This window comes from Eptatretus burgeri, chromosome 8 (assembly GCF_056783735.1).
Source record: "Eptatretus burgeri isolate ZD-2024b chromosome 8, Ebu_testis_v1, whole genome shotgun sequence".
NCBI classification, from domain to species: Eukaryota; Metazoa; Chordata; class Myxini; order Myxiniformes; family Myxinidae; genus Eptatretus; species Eptatretus burgeri.
Window position 1 is genome coordinate 107538754 of NC_140968.1, and position 19021 is coordinate 107557774.

Consider the following 19021-nt stretch of genomic DNA (forward strand, 5'->3'; position numbering starts at 1 on the left):
AGGCAAATTCCACTGAAGGCAATCTCAGTTCCTTCCATAAAGCTCGGAACAAGTGTGTGTGCACCCTCAGGAGAGCCAGAAAACAACATCTTTCTAATCTCAAGTCTGAACTCTCAAACCTCTCTCCCTCCTCCAAATCCTGGTGGCATCTAATTAAATCTGTTTCTGGTGTATGTTCCCCCTCCATCCCCTCCCTTACCTCAAATGGCCGCACAGCTGACACTGCACGTGAAAAGGCTGAATGTCTACTGCCTTTCCTTGCCCTCCCCTCACGCTGTCTTACCTTGCCCTCCGCTCATGCTGCCTTCCCATTCCCTCCCCTTTCACTCGCACTGCCTCCCTCCCCGCCGTTGTTTCCTCCCCTCACGCCGCCGCCTACCCCCCAATGCTACCGCCCCCCCACGCTGCCGCCCACCCACCCAATGCTGCCCCCCACGCTGCTACCCCCTCACACTGTCTCCCTCCCCACGCTGCCGCCCACCCACCCAATGCTGGCCCCCCACGCTGCTCCCCCCTCACACTGTCTCCCTCCTCACGCTGCCCTCCTCATGCTGCCTTCCATCATGCTGCCTTCTCCTCCCTTCCCCCCTCGTGCAGCCTTCTCCTCCCCTCGTGCAGCATTCTCCTCCCCTCGCGCAGCCTCCCTCCCCTCGTGCATCCTCCCCTTCCCTCACACAGCCTCCCCCTTCCCTCGTGCAGCCTCCCCCTTCCCTCGCGCAGCCTTCTCCCTCTCTACCTCTCCTCCCTCCTCTATGCTTCCCCTCCCTCCCCTCCTCCCCCCCCATTAATGTTCCCGTCAGCGAAACTACGGATTGTATTTGCTAGTTATATAATAAATGGTGGGATGGCACATTCTGGACTGGCCAAATTACCTTGAATGTTTTGCTTAATATATATATATATATATATATATATATATATATATATATATATATATATATATATATATATATATATATATATATATATATATATATCTCTTGATGAGTGGGCCCCAATTATACCTTGCAGAAAATTTAGCCGATGAGACCTGCCACCAAATACCCATATAATATTTATTATATCACCACACTTTTTGAAAAAAACACTGGCGGATATTGTAATCGGTCTATCCATCTGTCCGTCTGTCACGGTATCTTCTCTTTTCATGGTTGTGCAGAAATCCACCAAACTTGGTAGTTGTGATCACCACATGGCACGTCGGTGCAAGAGAAGTGCCATTTTGGCCCTGCCCCCTGAAGCGGGATCAAAAGATCAAATGCTGAAAATGCAATTATGGGCACATTTTTCAACATTTTTAAAAATTAAACTTGTCTCTGCAATCAACGTTGGGAGACGCATGAAATATGTTACGATTTTTTGGATTTAATATCCGGTTCATGCTGCAGGGACTTCGGGTCACGGGGTCACAAGGGTCAAAACGGGGGAAACAAAAATTTCATCTCAAAGTTTGATATTGGGTCATTCCTGGTGGAACCTTTTGCCATCTTTCTACTTTGCTTTAGGTGGGAAGTGTGCGGATTTGTGATGATGCGCCATCAATTTAATCGTCGTTCTCATTATCATTGTTTCCAAGAGAGGTGGGGGAGTCACAACTGCGCTCTTTATCTGTCTCCTATTTTTCAAAAACGTCATCTTCTCTCCAATATGTTTCTTAAAAAAGTTTGTTTTCGTTGAGGTTATGGAATCGGGCAGTAGGGATTTGGAATTTGTTCAGAATGGCATCACACTATGACCTCCTCTTCTTTTAAAGGATACTTTGTTCATGTTATTCGCCAGAAGTGAACGTGAACGTATTAGACGGTGAATGCGAGTAAATGGATATCTTTTCCCGAGGGCAGCATACTCTACGATACAAGACTCTTCTTCCAAATAATCATCCTGCAAGTAATAACTAGTTCCATCGATCTTTGTTTTACACTTTTCTTCTGCCAATTTAATTACAGGCTACCCAGCATGGGTCGGAATTCCATTTTTTGGATGTCTCCGAGCGATTCGTTTTGATGATCAGCTCCTGGATCTGCATCTTGTCGAGCGAGGTCTTTTAGGAAACTTCAGCAACGTCCTGCTTGATACGTGCGGACTGGTCGACAGGTGGGTCTTCACAATAAGGCTGTTTGTGCATCTCATTAGAAGCTTGTCAACTTGCCCCTCGTTTATTTCATGAGCCATGACCAATCTGCTCTAAAGTGCTGAATATCCAAGTATTATTAATTACTCTTCTAATGACTTTGACCAAGAAGTCACAGACAGTCACTGAACTCCAGACTTCCACGATTTGGCCAAATTCTGTTTGGGATGTCGAAGACAAACAGAATGCTCAACAAAGACATTTTAAGTGTAACTACACACTCTGTCCTTGTTTAATTGCCTGGTATTCTGACTCGCTGCATCAATCCATTCCGGCTCCTTTCGAATATTTTGAATGATAACATGTTTTCTTTCTCTCTCTCTCCATTGCATTTACACATTTGTGCTGATGACATCATATACCCGATGACGTCTGACACATAATTCACCAGCTTGTGTCCCATTGTAAGTGCGAATGAGCAAGGAAGGAGATTTAGAATTCACAACCTGTGATTAAAATGGAGAAGTTTCAAAACCAAAATTCTGTGATGTAACAGCAAAGACAACCACCGCTACCACCACCACCATCCTTCTGTAACGTTATGCCTTCAATTAACATCTATACAGTGCATTTTGATTTCGAGTGAAAGATGTATAATGATCTACTTTCATTACCATATTACATTTTGAGGCAAAATCTTCTTCCCATCCCCTTCCCCTTCCCCTCGACTCCCACTTCTGGATCTCTGAGAAGCCTCGAGTCTGAAAGATATACCTGTAACATATTCAATTACCAAGCCTCGCTGGTACCCTGTTGTTTACACAATGGAACAGAAATAATTTGGAGTCTCAATCCTCATAAAGCAATTATGACACTTTCATTTGGTTGAGCTGCAACCTTTTCAACCTCACAATTTTCCCACAATTCTCCCCTCCCCATGCATAGTTATGTTATGCCATGGCAATTCCCATTAGGACACGAGCACTTTTGCTTCATAGCGGTGTTTCGTTAAGAGCTCAGACGATTGGCGATGAATTTCACAGCATGGTGGTGGAATTGCTTCTAAATGCCTGCAACCAAAACAAGTCACACCGGTGCAGTTGGGACAATTATTTATCAAAACAATTATAAGCTTTCACTTTTATATATATATATTGCTCAGCCTCTATTATTTCCCTTTGAAAGCTCTTTGATGGCTTTCCCAATTTTCTGAGCTCATACACCCAACTGGAATTGCTTCAATTTTTCCAGATTTGCATGTATTGCTTGATTGAGTGCTTGCTTTGGCAAGACCAACGTTTGAACTTTCACGACTTCTTCTTTGTGTTGCTCCTTCAGGTGCCTGGCTCAGCCGTGTGAGCACGGGGGTCTCTGTAGCCAGTCGTGGGACGCTTTTACCTGCTCGTGCCAGGACACGGGATACGGAGGGAGCACCTGCCATACCTGTATATCTTTTTCTCTCTCTCCCGCACACACCGCAATGCACACCGGTTAATAGACTATTTTGCTTCATGGGTTTTCTGAAATCAATCATTAATGAGCAAGTGTGACAGAAGCAAAATATTCATGTAATGTTTAAATGAGTTAAGCTCGATAAGGGTGAATGTTTCACACCAATGCCACTTTTGAACGGCATTCATGTTTTTAATTACTTTGTCTCCAGTTATCTACAATCGTGGAAGAGCTGAAGCACAGCAAAAGTGAAGGAGCATTATTCTTTCTACATAACAACATGCTCGTTCGTGAGTGTGTGTGCGTGCGTGTTTCTGTAACCATCTTTCCCACCGATTGGTTGGACAGCTGGCCTGATTCCACCCATGGAGTGGATCACTGCTATGGCAAGCCAAAGACGTCTCAGAGCTGTCATATTCACAATCGCTATGCACTTCCCCATACGTGTTGCCTTCATTGCAATCCCACCAAAGTGACAGTTAAAAGGATTTTGAGGCAATCGGTGAGGGCCTTGTGAAGATCAGCCTCAGCAATCGAGACAGTAGTCTGTTAACTTATGCACCGCCCAAATAGCTACATGGCATTCTCTCAAGCAGAGATTAAACTCATGTTATGAGAAATTTGTCCGAGGTTATTTACTTTTTTTACATTTTCAATTCAAAATGTTCGATTTTTGTAAAATGCTATTGGAAGCAAAACATTGAGACCGCGTGTGCACATTACTTCCAGCTGAGTAACAGAGATGGTTTTCACTTGACTGCGCTTGTGCACTGTCCCTCCGCAATACACCATGGCTCTCTTGGTGGAAGACGATCAGTCTACGAACGCGAGCGCCCATTATGTAATGCGGGAAGTACACAATTTGCATAGAATTTCAAGAAGTCGATGAGTAGGGATGGCCTGGACACTCCATTGGCTCGACACAACATAAATCCTCCAAAAAAAAAAAATCTTCCAATATAAAACTTATAAACCTATAAATTTTACCTTCCTGTCATCTGCAGAGAATTCCCCATGCGATAATACTCATTAACAGGGGTTTCCTTATTTTTTGGAGTAGGAGGCTACCATTAAAAAGTAGCAGGTTACCATCACCGCGAGTGAAGCGAGCGCAGCTGTATGGCCGGGTCCAGGGCCCGCCTAGGGCCCTGGAAGCCGGAGGATCCGAGATGGCTGGAGATGCATTCTGGCATGATTTCTGACATGAAATAGTTCTCATATTATCATGCTGTTGGGGTGGAAAACTCCACAAAAACAGGTGGTTAGGCCTATACTGGATGTAGTTGCATTAACATACTGACTGACTGACTGGTTGACTGAAATTCAGCAGAGAACTCTCTATTGCAGGAGGCGTGTTTGAGCTGCTTATGTTATTTTTTGTTTAGTGTTGTGCTGGATCTGGCGACAGTACCAACAGTAAAAAGAAGCCCGCTTTTATCGAAATACAATTGTGTTTTCGTCTCGGATTTCAAAACGGGGTGTAGAGATTTCATGGTGACAAAAAATAAAAAAATAAAAAAAAATCGAAAAATCGGTGCTGAAATAGGCGGCGACCTTTGACGTTTTTTCTCTGAGTAGACGGCATGCGGGTCGCCGGTAACCGGCTTCTAAGGAAACCCCTGCATTAAACGTTGGGACATCATCACTGAACTGTAAAAACGAGAGAGTTAAAAATACCCGCTTGTCATTCTTCTTATTCTTTTCTGACAGCCTCACTGAAAATTATTTTAAGCTACGAACTTGGTTTGAACACTAATCTACTGCATTTTGTAGTGGGAAGGTGCAAACTGATGGAATTTTTAATAGCTTGAAAGGATTCCATAAAGAGTAGCAAAACTGCATTCCTTTATAACGGAATAGGAAGAGAACAGAGGGGGTGGGCAGGACTACGACTGTCAATCAGCCTGATCGGGGCGGGGCCGCTCCACCCATTTGCCCAAGGGCCAATAAGTCCTGTATGGCTGTGGTTAAAGTGGAATATTATCAGCCCTGTTCGTGTGGGAGAGTCAGGGGGCCAATCAACAGTAACAACAAACATATTTACATAAAGTACGTAGTATTTATAATGTTATATCATTGACAAGGTAATGACAGTACCAATACAATATGAGCACGTCGATAAAGTTTGTATTACAACATTTGTAAATCAGTCGTAGAACATATATATATATATATATATATATATATATATATATATATATATATATATATATATATATATATATATATATATATATATATATATATATTGTTATGGAAATGACCCTAAGAATGCTACTAAATATAGGATTAGCTCAGATCCCCCATTAAATGCATGTTTAGCCAGGCTGATCGGTAAAATGGACGTTACATGTGTGTCAGAGGTGAAAGAGGCTGTTTATTGTTCGTGCGCTGGTGGTGTACCGAGAGCTTCCTCTTCTTCCTTCCCCTCTCCGGACGATAGGTCCTGCCCAGTCAGCTGAGGGGGAGTGAGTGGCCTGGAGAGCGAGGTGGAGCTAAGGGGAGGAGTTTGTCGGCTTCGTAAAGGGGCACACCCCGAAAAAGACAAGGTAGAAAGAACTGAGAGGATGGAGTTGAGCAGTCGGGCTTCGAGGCGAGCGAACAAAGAAAAGCCAGTGGTGATTCTGCCGGGAGAGAAAACTGAACCTGAGGTTTAGGTGGCAATCTGCTTCGAGAGGACCTGGCTGCTCTGTGAGTCTGGATTCGGCTTTGAGAGGAGGTGATCGACAGGTTCAACCTGCGTCTAACGACGGAGCCTCTGACTGTCCCTACTCACCTCACGGCTCGACGACGTCCTGGAATCCCAGGGACCCAGCCTGCCGGAGCCCGGCACCTCGATTTGGCCTTGTCTGGTGAACAGGCCATGCCTGGACTTGTATGCTGGACCTTGTGAGAAACCAGCTGAAACCCATCGTCGATCTGACGGTCTTGTGCCGTCGATCTTACGCGGGGTCAGAGTGCACGGAGGCCGCGTGCGGTGCAACAAAGGAAGACAAGCGCCATTTTGCCACGCGGCGTGCTTGAGCTGGGGGCGCGAATCCGTGGACATCGGCTTGTTACAAGCGATATTCGTGCTTTTGACACTTTCCTCTCGTCCATGAAACATCACCAAGTACTCTGTCTTGTCTGCATGCTGTCTATGTCTTGTCTGCATGTCGTTTAATGCTTATCTCATTTAGTTCCCCAGTTAAGAACGGGTTATAGATTGTTAATAACATTGTCGTGAATACTTTGCTTGTGTTGTGTTCTCCGATGTTCCCCAATAAATCTGCCTGATTCGTATGAAGTTGCCACTTTGGATTAATTTGTGTCGTGTCGAGGAACGATCTGTTCGATTGCTATATAAAACGAAAATGGTTACAGACTGGCAGAAAACGCTCGGCGTCTTACAAAACCAGTCTGTAACCAGAGTCTATTTCCCCAGCTGGTAAGGTCCAGGGGTACGTTGGTATCGCGATTGAAGACGCGTGACCCGAGGCCTGTGCCGAGCCAGCTGGCGTTATAACCCCGAAGACAGCGGTGGTGAGGGTGGCGCTGAATCTGTAATGTTTGGCTATCAAGAGTCGGGTGCGAAGATTCAAGAGCCGCTGAATCCTTAACAAAATATATATATATATATATATATATATATATATATACATATATATATACATATATATATACATATATATATATATATACATATATATATATATATATATATATATATATATATATATATATATACATATATATATATATATATATATATATACATATATACATATATATATATACATATATACATATATATATATACATATATATATATATATATATATATATATATATATATATATATATATATATATATATATATATATATATACATATATACAGTTGCGGTTTTGGAAGCCGCATGCCTCAAAGGCAATGGCACCCAACATCCACTTATTTCATTAATATACGTGCAGTTAGACCTTTCCCTCATGTCCAATGAGTAAACGGGGCAAAGTGCATTGTGTGGGTCTCATAGTTAGTTCTGATTATATCTCTTTCTTCCTTTCCACTATGAGTGAGGCGGCCGCGCATGGTACGTGTGAATGTCCTCGCGGAGACCAAAAGAAGCATCAACCACACGATGGAAAAACCCTCCACTACTAGAATACTGTGTCTAAGGGAAAAGTAGAACCATACATTAAATCCCAACGCTGAACAGGACGTGCGCGGCACGCTCTTTTCAACCCAAATCTGCATCTAATAATTATATCCAATCCTTTCCTTCAATCCATGATACAGATTGGGACCGGCACCACGCTCAGGCAGCCGCCTGTGAGGATCACCACTGTGATAAATAACTGCATGCACTATAGTGGACCCACGCGCAGTCCGTGATAATTACCATCGCACTGTATGGGGCACGCATGGCACACATCTTTGGGGTCGGCGCGCTGGTTCACAAGGGTGTCTTACCATCGATCTTCACTCGCCACCAGGGCCACCAATATCTCCACGCGGATGGCAGAGATCTTTTTGCACCTCCGACTCGATGCCGCCGCCACCAAGCAGAAGCATGCTGTACGGCCCGGATCGCTCGGGCCGCATGGCGTACGGACGAAGCAGGCACATTGATCAGCGCCAACCGCAGCGTGCTGTGGGTACCCGAGCGTGCTTGCGGGGCCAACACGGCTCTCAGCTAGTCATCGGAGCACGGCCCGGGAGTTTGGTGGGTGGCGCAGTTCATGTCGCAGTGTTCAGAGCAAGACAATTCCACAGCTCAGCGATGTCTCGCTGGATGTAAAATAAAGCTGCTTCCGGCTGTGGCGGCCACGTCGCATGGTGACCAGGGTCCAATAGGAGCACCCGATTCGGGTGATGACGCATTGCTTTGGGACGTCGCCCCAACCCTGCACCGCCGGACCGATAAAGGACGGATCGTGAAGCCATCCGTCGTCTTTCTCTTCCTCTTTTCTGTCCTTGGATCGATTTCTGCATGTGCATGCTGCTCCGCCAGTCTCGTCTGTCACTCTGCCCACTCGTTCTCGATCTCCGCTTTCCTATCTCTGGAATCCCTACATTCGCCGTCTGGAGCTGCCTACTCCATCTGTCTGTCTCTTGACCTTTGACCTTGTGTGCTGACTCCACCCTCTCCACCCAACCACCTGGCTCCATCTAAAGTCCTTCCTCACGCCAGATGGCTTCGTCCTTTCTCTGGATCGGTGCACGCGCTGCACTGGCACCATAGCCAAGCAGGAGACGACACGCCAACTCTCAAGGAGGGATCGTTCAATGGAACGTCCCTCCAAAACACACTGGGTAGCGTGGTCGGTCAATCGTGCAAGGTATTATGAGATTATTAGTCTAATCTCCTCTCATCCTTTCTTCTAATTAAGTCCTCTTTATCGGTGTGTGTGTGTGTGTGTGTGTGTGTGTGTGTGTGTGTGTGTGTGTGTGTGTGTGTGTGTGTGTGTGTGTGTGAGAGTGTGTGGTGGTGTGTAATGGCACGAGTCCTAGCTTTAAGTTAAGATTGTAGAAGATATATCGGTATAAGTCTGATCTGTGTCTGCTTTGTAAGTTGCTTGCCTTGCTGTCGCACCTCACAAATATCTTTATATCACTGCTTACACACAACAATAAATATATTCATTGTGCCACATGCTTTTCCTCACCTGTCTGTTAATAAATGATTGTGTGGAAATGTTCCCAGCTCGTTTTTGTCTTTTCTTTCATTGATCCAGCATGGTCCATATCCTCGCCTTGCCGGGACTTTATTCCCAATGATCCGTTCTTCGAGCCGGTACGTCCTTGGCAGTGTCACTCAGCTGCATCTGACCTGGTAAGGTGACCCGGTTCCGACAAGGCAAACCGAGGGCTTGTCCGCCGGTACTTTGGTCACCTGATTAATCAGGTAACCGGTTTTGACGGAGTACCCTAGGTCACGTGGTTGAGTTATTGGCGTTCACGGTTGATTAGCGACCCTCTGCGCCACTGAGTCATCCGTGTGCGATGGCCTGCGATTCCGGAGAGTCTTGTGGGAACCGGAGATCGATCCCACTCCTCCCCCCCAATCGTCTTCTCACCCGACCCCGTGTCCGCAACAATATATATGTGTATATGTATGTATATATATACATATATATATATATATATATATATATATATGTATATATGTATATATGTGTATATGTATATATGTGTATATGTATATATGTGTATATGTATATATGTGTATATGTATATATGTATATATGTATATATATATATATATATATATATATATATATATATATATATATATATATATGTATATGTATATAAACAGTAGACTAGGCGTAAGTCGGCAGCGTGTAACTCGTCACTTCGCCTAAGTCTGCAGCGTCAAAAAGTCCCGAATTTATCTCTTGTTAAGTCCCTTTGAATAAAGGGTCATCTCTAAGTCGTCACTTCGTCTAAGTCGTCAGATGTTGTCCGTTCCCACGTAATGGAAACTCAAGTACATTACCACTCCTAACTCGTTACACGGAACTGCTGCCTCGTGAGAATCCCGATTTCATAGAATCGTCATGCTCGCTCATTGGTTTCCACCGCCAGTGATAGGCTATTTATAACTGCGTGCACACGTTGATCGCACTGCAGGCAGGACAATGGCGACTAAGTGTAAGCTTACAACTAAAACCTGCCAAGAAAAATACGACATTATCCAGTTTTGCGAGGCAAACCCACTGATGAAGAAAACAGCCATAGCTGAGAAGTTGGACATCAAACGGCAGACATTGAACGATATCTTGAAGAATAAGGGCACGATGTTTGGACAAGTGGAGAAGATTGCGAGGCCGGTGGTAAGTGTGAAACGTGTGAAATATGTGTCCTTTGAAGATGTCGATGATGCGCTCATCATCTGGTTTCGGCCAAATATTCGGTTGGACGGTGAAATGTTGCTGCTGAAGCCACGTAAATTCGCTGCGGACCTCGGGCATGATGATGCCGAGACCTTGCCGATGCACTGGATAGACAGATTCAAAGTGAGGTGGGGAATCGGCAAGGTCAAGAAGTGCGGCGAATCAGGCAGCGTGGATTCGGCAGTGGTGCACGACTGGAAGGATGGCAAATTGAAAGACATCTTGGAAAGGTATCAGCCTCGGGACGTGTACAATGCCGATGAGACTGGGCTTTTCTGACAGATGCTGCCAGAAAAGTCTCTGGAGTTTGTTGGTCAATCCCATCATGGTGATAAGCAGGTGAAGTTGTTGTCTTACAGTTGTTCATTATCTTTACTTTTGATAAACTGATTCATGAATTCCATCTTTGCTTGATCACTTTCCAACTCACCAATGAACCCCCACCTATGCCCCGAGGATTGTGTTTTCCTTTTGGTACAATAGCCTGCTCTCACACATATGTGTCCAGGCCACGCGCGACTTCATCCTTCACCCCACTGTCATCATGAATGTTCGCATACGCGTAAGTCGTCACATTTCTAAGTTGTCACTTTTTTCTCGGTCCCGATGGTGACGACTTACGCCTAGTCTACTGTATATATATATATATATATATATATATATATATATATATATATATATACACACATACATATCTGTTCATATATATGTATGTATATACAGGGTGTCCATAAAGTCTCTTTACAATTTAAAAAATTTATTACAAAAGCAAATGAATAGATAAACCTGTGGAAATTATTACCAAATGAGGAGTCGATATTGAGGTTTTTTTGCCTCATTTAATACACTTCTATATGGGCACCATTAGTTGCATGAAGCACATCAAGACGGTATAAATTATAAAGAGACTTTATGAACAGTGTGTGTGTGTGTGTGTGTGTGTGTGTGTGTGTGTGTGTGTGTGTGTGTGTGTGAGTGTGTGTGAAGCACATTCCGTGAGGCGCTGTAGCCTCAGTCCATGAAGACTATTTGCTGATTAATCACGTCCTTTTGAACGTCAGTTGCAGACTACACGAACATCAATTAATTGCGTTCTGTTTGAATGTCAGTTCCTTCGGCAGCACGAACGCTCTGCACAGAGTATGGTCCCAATGGATGGATGGATGAATGGATTGCTGTGTTGGTTTGGAGGTTTGGTTTTGTTTGGAGGTTCTGAGGTTTGGAGACCGGATTGTGGCAACATCATGGTGGGTGGTTACACATACGATTGGAGGGTTGCTCAGATGGTTACCATGCCCAAGAAGTTTCTGCAGCTGTATCCAATGAGCTGACTCCAATGACAGTTGAGGTAACATGGTCAGCACGTGTATTATGAGACTAAGGATTCGTCACTCCTTGGATGTCGTTTCCCTGGTCTCTGCATGCTGTGACTGAGGCGAGTGACCTCACCATGAAGGACGCATTCTGTGCCACGCTCCAGTCTGTGTTTGATCAGTGCCCCAGGCGAGATACTCTTCTAGTCTTTGGGGATTTCAATACATCGACTGGAAATGATAGGGATGGTTATGAGACATGTGTTGGTCCCCATGGGTCTGGAACTGTGAACCAGCATAGCATGAAGTTCCTTGGGTTTGCAAAAAGTCATGGACTGAGGGTGGCTGTTTCATGGTTTCAGCACCCACAGGCTCATCGTTGTGCCTGGTATTCCAGTGCTGGTGGTGTGGCAAAGGAGATTGACCATGTGCTCATTGATGGACGCTGGAGGATGATCCAGAACTGCAAGGTCTACTGGATTGCTCAGTTCCTCAATATTAACCACAGGCTTGTTTTTACAACTCTTCAGTTGCAGCTTAAATCCGGGAGAATGGCACCATCGCAGCCGAGGCTGGATGTTGGCAAGCTCAAGGATGAGAGGGTAGCTGAGGAGATTGCAAACAGGCTGAGTGGGGATTTGGGGGTCTGGGTGTTTTGGGGAATCTTGAAGAGTTGTGGAGTGCTTTCAAGACCACCGTCCTTGATGTTGCCAGTGGATGCCTTGGAACTCACCGGAGGGCGAAGAAGAATTTTGTCTCTCAAGTGACACTGGATACCATCGACAAGAGTCGCAGGGCCAGGAATAATGGCAGAGCTGAGCAGTTCAGGGAGTTGAAGCAAAAACCAAAACATGCGCTGAGGGGGGACAAGGAGGCATGTGTGCAAGGAATCTGTGAGGGGGTAGAGCATCACCTGTGGTCAAGTGATTCTCGTCCTATTTCCAGAGGAGTCAGAAGTGAAGGCCCGCTGGGCTGGTTACGTTGAGCGGTTGTACCAGGCTGATCCAATAGTTGTCGAGTTGGATGTCAGCGGTGTTACTGTCCCTGTTGCTGACCCTCCAATAAACTGTGATTCAACTTCATTTGTGGAAACACAGGCTGCGGTGAACCAGCAGAAATGGGGTAAAGCTCCTGGAATCTGTGGCATCCATGCTGAACTTCTCAAGGCTAGTGGAAATGCTGCACTCGTGTCATTGCATATATTTTGTGTTCTGCCTGGAACACAGGCATCATCCCAACTGACTGGAAGATGGGCCTTGTTGGCCCTCTCTGGAAAGGGAAGGGTGATTGCCAGCACTGCAACAACTACTGAGGGGAGATGCTGCTCTCAGTACTGGGCAAGGTCTTTGCTTGGATAATCCTTGATAGGGTTCGCCACCATTTGCTTGGGTACCAGTGCCCAGAGCAGTCAGGCTTTACACCAAAGAGGTCAACAATTGACCGTATCCTTGCTCTTCGTGTCCTCACTGAACGCAGGCGAGAGTTTTGGTTGGGGCTGTTTGCAGCTTATGTTGATCTCTACAAAGTGTTTGCTTCAGTGAAGTGGGGTGCCATTACAACTGATCAATCTGATGCTGAATGCTATTACAACAGATCAATCTGATGTGGTGATATCATCTCCAACTTATTTCCAGTTGTTACTCGAGTTTATGATGGGTGTGTCCTGGCCCTCACACTTTTCAGCACTTGTATGGATTGGATTCTGCGGAGGATGTCCGAGAGATCAACCTGCGGTGCTTCGTTTGGGAATGTTAAGATCTCTGACCTTGATTTCACAGATGATGCAGTCATCTTTGCGGAGACTCTGGATATGCTTTTGGGGGCCTTTGTGGTGCTGAATGAGGAGTCGGAGTTGCTGGGATTACCGGTTTCCTGAATTAAAACTAAGACCCAGGCTTTCTCAATGACATTTTGGATGCCTGTTTGTTTGTCTATACCTGTTTGTGGTGAGGATGTTGAGGTCACAGAGAGATTCAATACCTTGGCAGTGATATTCATGTCTCCGTCACCCTGAGCGAGGGGTTCGTGCTCCATCACCACGAGCGAGTGGTTCGTGCTCCGTCACCCTGAGCAAGTGGTTCGTGCTCTGTCACCCTGAGCGAGTGGTTCGTGCTCCGTCACCCTGAGCGAGTGGTTCGTGCTCTGCCACCCCGAGCAAGGGGTCCGCACTCCTTCACCCTGAGCGAGGGGTTCGTGCTCAGTCACGCTGAGCGAGGGGTTCGTGCTCAGTCACGCTGAGCGAGGGGTTCGTGCTACGTCACGCTGAGCGAGGGGTTCGTGCTACGTCACCCTGAGCGAGGGGTTCGTGCTACGTCACCCTGAGCGAGGGGTTCGTGCTCCGTCACCCTGAGAGAGGGGTTCGTGCTCCGTCACCCTGAGAGAGGGGTTCGTGCTCCGTCACCCTGAGAGAGGGGTTCGTGCTCCGTCACCCTGAGAGAGGGGTTCGTGCTCAGTCACCCTGAGCGAGGGGTTCGTGCTCCGTCACCCTGAGCGAGGGGTTCGTGCTCCGTCACCTTGAGCGAGGGGTTCGTGCTTCGTCACCTTGAGCGAGGGGTTCGTGCTTCGTCACCCTGAGCGAGGGGTTCGTGCTCCGTCACCCTGAGCGAGGGGTTCGTGCTCCGTCACCCTGAGCGAGGGGTTCGTGCTCCGTCACCCTGAGCGAGCGGCTTGTGCTCCGTAACCCTGAGCGAGCGGCTCGTGCTCCGTCACTCTGAGTTCATGCTATAACACCCGATTTCTGAGCTACTTGTCATCTTAACTCATTTTCTTAACCAACGAGCCAAATTTTTTTCCACTCGTCACAAGCAACTGTTTATAAAGATGAATGTTTGTGAACATATCCCTGAAATGTCATTATAATTGCAACATTATTTTTCGGTGAAAGCGACTCAAGGTGTCTGGGTTGCATACAGTAAGTACTGTAGTTGATAATCACACTAACTCCAACCTGCTGATTCCCGAAAAATTGCCGATGTCGGCTCCGTGTGTGTGTGTGTGTGTGTGTGTGTGTGTGTGTGTGTGTGTGTGTGTGTGTGTGTGTGTGTGTGTGTGTGTGTGTGTGTGTGTGTGTGTGTGTGTGTTTCATTAACCATAACATATTCTTTCTGCTAACTACCCTACCGGCATATCTGTCTCTCTGTCTGTCTGTCTCTCTGTCTGTCTGTCTGTCTGTCTGTCTGTCTGTCTGTCTGTCTCTCTCTCTCTCTCTCTCTCTCTCTCTCTCTCTCTCTCTCTCTCTCTCTCTCTCTCTCTCTCTCTCGCTCTCTCTGTCTCTCTCTCTCTCTCTCTCTCTCTCTCTCTCTCTCTCTCTCTCTCTCTCTCGCTCTCGCTCCACCCCATCTCTCTCTCTCTCTCGCTCCACCCCATCTCTCTCTCTCTCTCTCTCTCTCTGTCTCTCTCTCTCTCTCTCTCTCTCTCTGTCTCTCTGTCTCTCTCTCTCTCTCGCTCCACCCCATCTCTCTCTCTCTCTCGCTCCACCCCATCTCTCTCTCTCTCTCGCTCCACCCCATCTCTCTCTCTCTCTCGCTCCACCCCATCTCTCTCTCTCTCTCGCTCCACCCCATCTCTCTCTCTCTCTCTGTCTCTCTGTCTCTCTGTCTCTCTGTCTCTCTGTCTCTCTGTCTCTCTGTCTCTCTGTCTCTCTGTCTCTCTGTCTCTCTGTCTCTCTGTCTCTCTGTCTCTCTGTCTCTCTGTCTCTCTGTCTCTCTGTCTCTCTCGCTCCACCCCATCTCTCTCTCTCTCTCGCTCCACCCCATCTCTCTCTCTCTCTCTCTCTCTCGCTCCACCCCACCTCTCTCTCTCTCTGTCTCTCTGTCTCTCTGTCTCTCTGTCTCTCTGTCTCTCTGTCTCTCTGTCTCTCTGTCTCTCTGTCTCTCTGTCTCTCTGTCTCTCTGTCTCTCTGTCTCTCTGTCTCTCTGTCTCTCTGTCTCTCTGTCTCTCTGTCTCTCTGTCTCTCTGTCTCTCTGTCTCTCTCTCTCTCTGTCTCTCTGTCTCTCTCTCTCTCTGTCTCTCTGTCTCTCTGTCTCTCTGTCTCTCTGTCTCTCTGTCTCTCTGTCTCTCTGTCTCTCTGTCTCTCTGTCTCTCTGTCTCTCTGTCTCTCTGTCTCTCTGTCTCTCTGTCTCTCTGTCTCTCTGTCTCTCTCTGTGTCTTTCTGTCTTTGGACATATCCTTTGTTTGTCTCTGGACGGAGTTTGTGTCCAGGTGTTGTTTATCTCCAGACAGTTTGTCTCTGGACGCATCCGGGTGGTGTTCATCTCCAGACAGCTTGGCTCCAGACTTGTCCGAGCAGTATTTATGTCTGGACGGGAGTTTCTCTCCGGACTTGTCCAGACAGGAGTTTGTCTCCGGACGAGCGTTTGCCTCCGGGCTGTGTTTATAGTATGATTTTCAGACATTATTTTGTTTCCATCTTCACTGTTATTCTATGCAGAATCATTTTGATGAGAGAGTATGAATTGTAATTAACGCTCCACCGCACGTCTGCCTTCCCTTCCTCTCACCTCTCACTGTATTCCCCCACCCTTCCTCGCCCCCCTCCCTCCTCTCCCCTTTCCCCTCCACCTATTCACTCTCCCTGCTCTCTCCCCCACCCCTCTCACCCCCTTCCCCACTCTTTTTCTCTATCCCCCCTTTAATATAAACATCAGTGTAGCAACGGGTGGTATTTGCTTGTGTACAAATAATACGAGCGGACCTGGTGGGTGGTTGGGTCTGTCTCTGACTTGCGATGGTCATGCTGAAACCCTTCACATGTGAAGAGCGTTCTTTTCTGGAGATGTGACACTTTTATGTGCATTGTGTAATCACATCCTAATCAAGACCACATTACCAGCCATTATTACGTCAAAAGGAACTTCATATTGAATTCAATCTCAAAACTTTTTTCCAATCAAAAAATGATGCGTTGTGGAACATTGCGCCATCGATGATTGTGTGTGCTTGCGGTGTGCTGTGTCTGGCAGCTATTTTTGAGGCATCGTGCGAGGCTTACGGTCATCTGGGCCGTCCCTCAGGACGCTACTCTATTGATTTAGACGGGAGTGGACCTTTGCCTCCACTCGAAATCACATGCAGCTTTGCAGGTAAGCCTGAACCCGGTATCATTTCCTCTTTAATAATGTGGCACAGCTTGTGTTTGTCACTTTTCAATTCCTTTCTTCGACATTATTTCCTTGTGTGTAAAAACTGACAAATCAGACGACAAAACAAAAACAAGTTCAATATTTAACAGACACATCTAGTGCTACAAAACTGTTTTGACAGATAAGCAGACTATACCATGTTCACTAACAAATGACTTTATACTTGATCACACCAAATTTCAAACTGAAAGAAACACTCATTTGTACATCTGCTCAAAAGGCAAAGCTCAGACCTGACGTTTCGACTACAAGTGACTTCCAGTTCCGCTTCTTGAGCGACGGTAGCGGTTCCTCTTCAGGGTCTTTACCGACTTTCTTAAATATAAGTTTTCTGGTCGTTTTTGTCACGTTGTTACCATTAATTTGTTTTCTGTGTTTATCTGGGTGTTTTTAGTTCGGTCTTGTGTCAAAACTTGTGCTGATTGGTGAATAATCGTTGTCTTTTCATCTCGGGTTTCCTTGAGGCCTACCCTTCTTCCCATCTGTGTGCATGATCTTGTTTGTTGTATTTTCTACTTATCACCTTCGGTGTTTATTTTCCCACTATCCCTCTATCACTCCTTCAATCCCTCCCAACTGTACCCTCTGTTTCATGTCTTAAAATATGAAAAAAAAAATAAAAAAAAAGAATCTCCTCCCACCCTTTCCCTCCCGTAACCACGTGACTTCCTGTAGGACTCTTCCTCTTTCTTCTTCTTGACCTTCCACATTTCCAATCCCACTTTGATCATGAAGGTATTCACCACTCACCACAATTTTTTTTTCTTCTTCAAACTCCCTCTACTCTGCCCCCCCCTTCTTCCCTAATCTTAAGAAGAAAAAATATATATATATATTTAAAGGGTCTCAAAGTATTTCAATGTCCTCTCTCCGCCATGCTCTTCTTCTTCTTCTTCTTTTTCTTCTTCTTCTTCAAAGACCTGAGTTATTTTCGACCTTTCTTTCATCTTATGTTGAAAAATTCCATGTGTTTCAATGCTTCCTTGCTTCATTCTCTCAAGTCTTCTGAACTCCATCCATCCTCCAATGTATTTAAATGAATCTATGACCTACAAATTTCAAAAATCCCATTTCACAATGCATGTTCGTCTTCCAATGTTTTTTTTTTCAACTTCAATGCAAATTCATTCTACCTCCTTCAATCAACCTCCTCCTAACTCCATCCATCCATCGGGACCATACTCTGTTCAGAGCATTCGTGCTGCCTTAGCAGTCTCCTTGGCTATTGGGCACAATCCTGGACAGGTTGCCACTCTGACACAGGATACCACCAAGCTGGCACTCATTTTGCCGACCTCGGAAGGATGTAAGACAGTCAACCCCACCTGGTATTAATTCAACAGCCAAGTGGGATCTGAACTCAGGATCCGAGGATCCCAAGCCCACCACCTGAACCATTAAGCCAACACCAGGCATACTCCTCCTATCTTGCCCCCCCATCCTACCTACGATCTTAGCACCTCCCCACTGCCCTCTGCTTTAATAACAGCTCCCCCTCTGGTATCCCAAACTGTATGGTTTTCAAACATCCATGGGTTCCTTTCCTGCCTAACAAGTCTCTCACTCTTTCATTCAGGACACTCCTCAATATCTCAAACATGCTCTCTCTTTCCTCCCATCACACCACCCCCTCTTCCCACCAAATCTTGCTCCTTTCCCCCACCCACTCCCAGCTTTACCATACCCAGTCTCATCCTCACCTCTCCCTTCTCCCTCGTCCCCCATGGCGGTGCTTGCTCTCATCGTCTCTGCTCTCCCTCAAAGCTTCCCTCTCACCCCTCCTCAAATCTGCCACCTCTTCCCTCTTCAAAGCAAACTTCTCTCTCTCTTCTCCCTCCAAGCTTCCACCTCACCCTTCTCAAAAGCTCCCCCCTGACCTTTCATCCCTCAATTCTCCCCCCAACCATTCTCCCTCAATTTTTCCCCTGACCCTTCTCCCTCAATTCTCCCCCCTGTCCCCATTTCTCAAAGCTGCCCATCCTCATATCCATAAAGCTGCCTCCTTACCCAACCCTCTCTCTTCCAATTCATTCCCCCACCTCCTCCAATCTCCGAGTTTCCTTTGCCCCATCTCTTGTTACTCCCCACTGCGACTCATTCATCACATAGTCCTTTCTCCTCCCCATCCCACCCTTCTGCAATCACCTACACACTGTCAACAACTCT

At 46.2% G+C, this 19021-nt stretch overlaps 1 protein-coding gene across 1 annotated transcript in view; it reads left to right on the forward strand.

Annotated features, from left to right (window-relative positions):
- LOC147022502 (contactin-associated protein-like 5) overlaps nucleotides 1-19021 on the forward strand; it is a 774700-nt gene that overhangs the window by 414842 nt on the left and 340837 nt on the right. The window contains exons 10-12 of the mRNA XM_085893466.1: nucleotides 1947-2094; nucleotides 3410-3516; nucleotides 16676-16795. Of these exons, the coding sequence (XP_085749592.1) occupies nucleotides 1947-2094; nucleotides 3410-3516; nucleotides 16676-16795 (375 nt within the window). The remainder of the gene's footprint in view (nucleotides 1-1946; nucleotides 2095-3409; nucleotides 3517-16675; nucleotides 16796-19021) is intronic.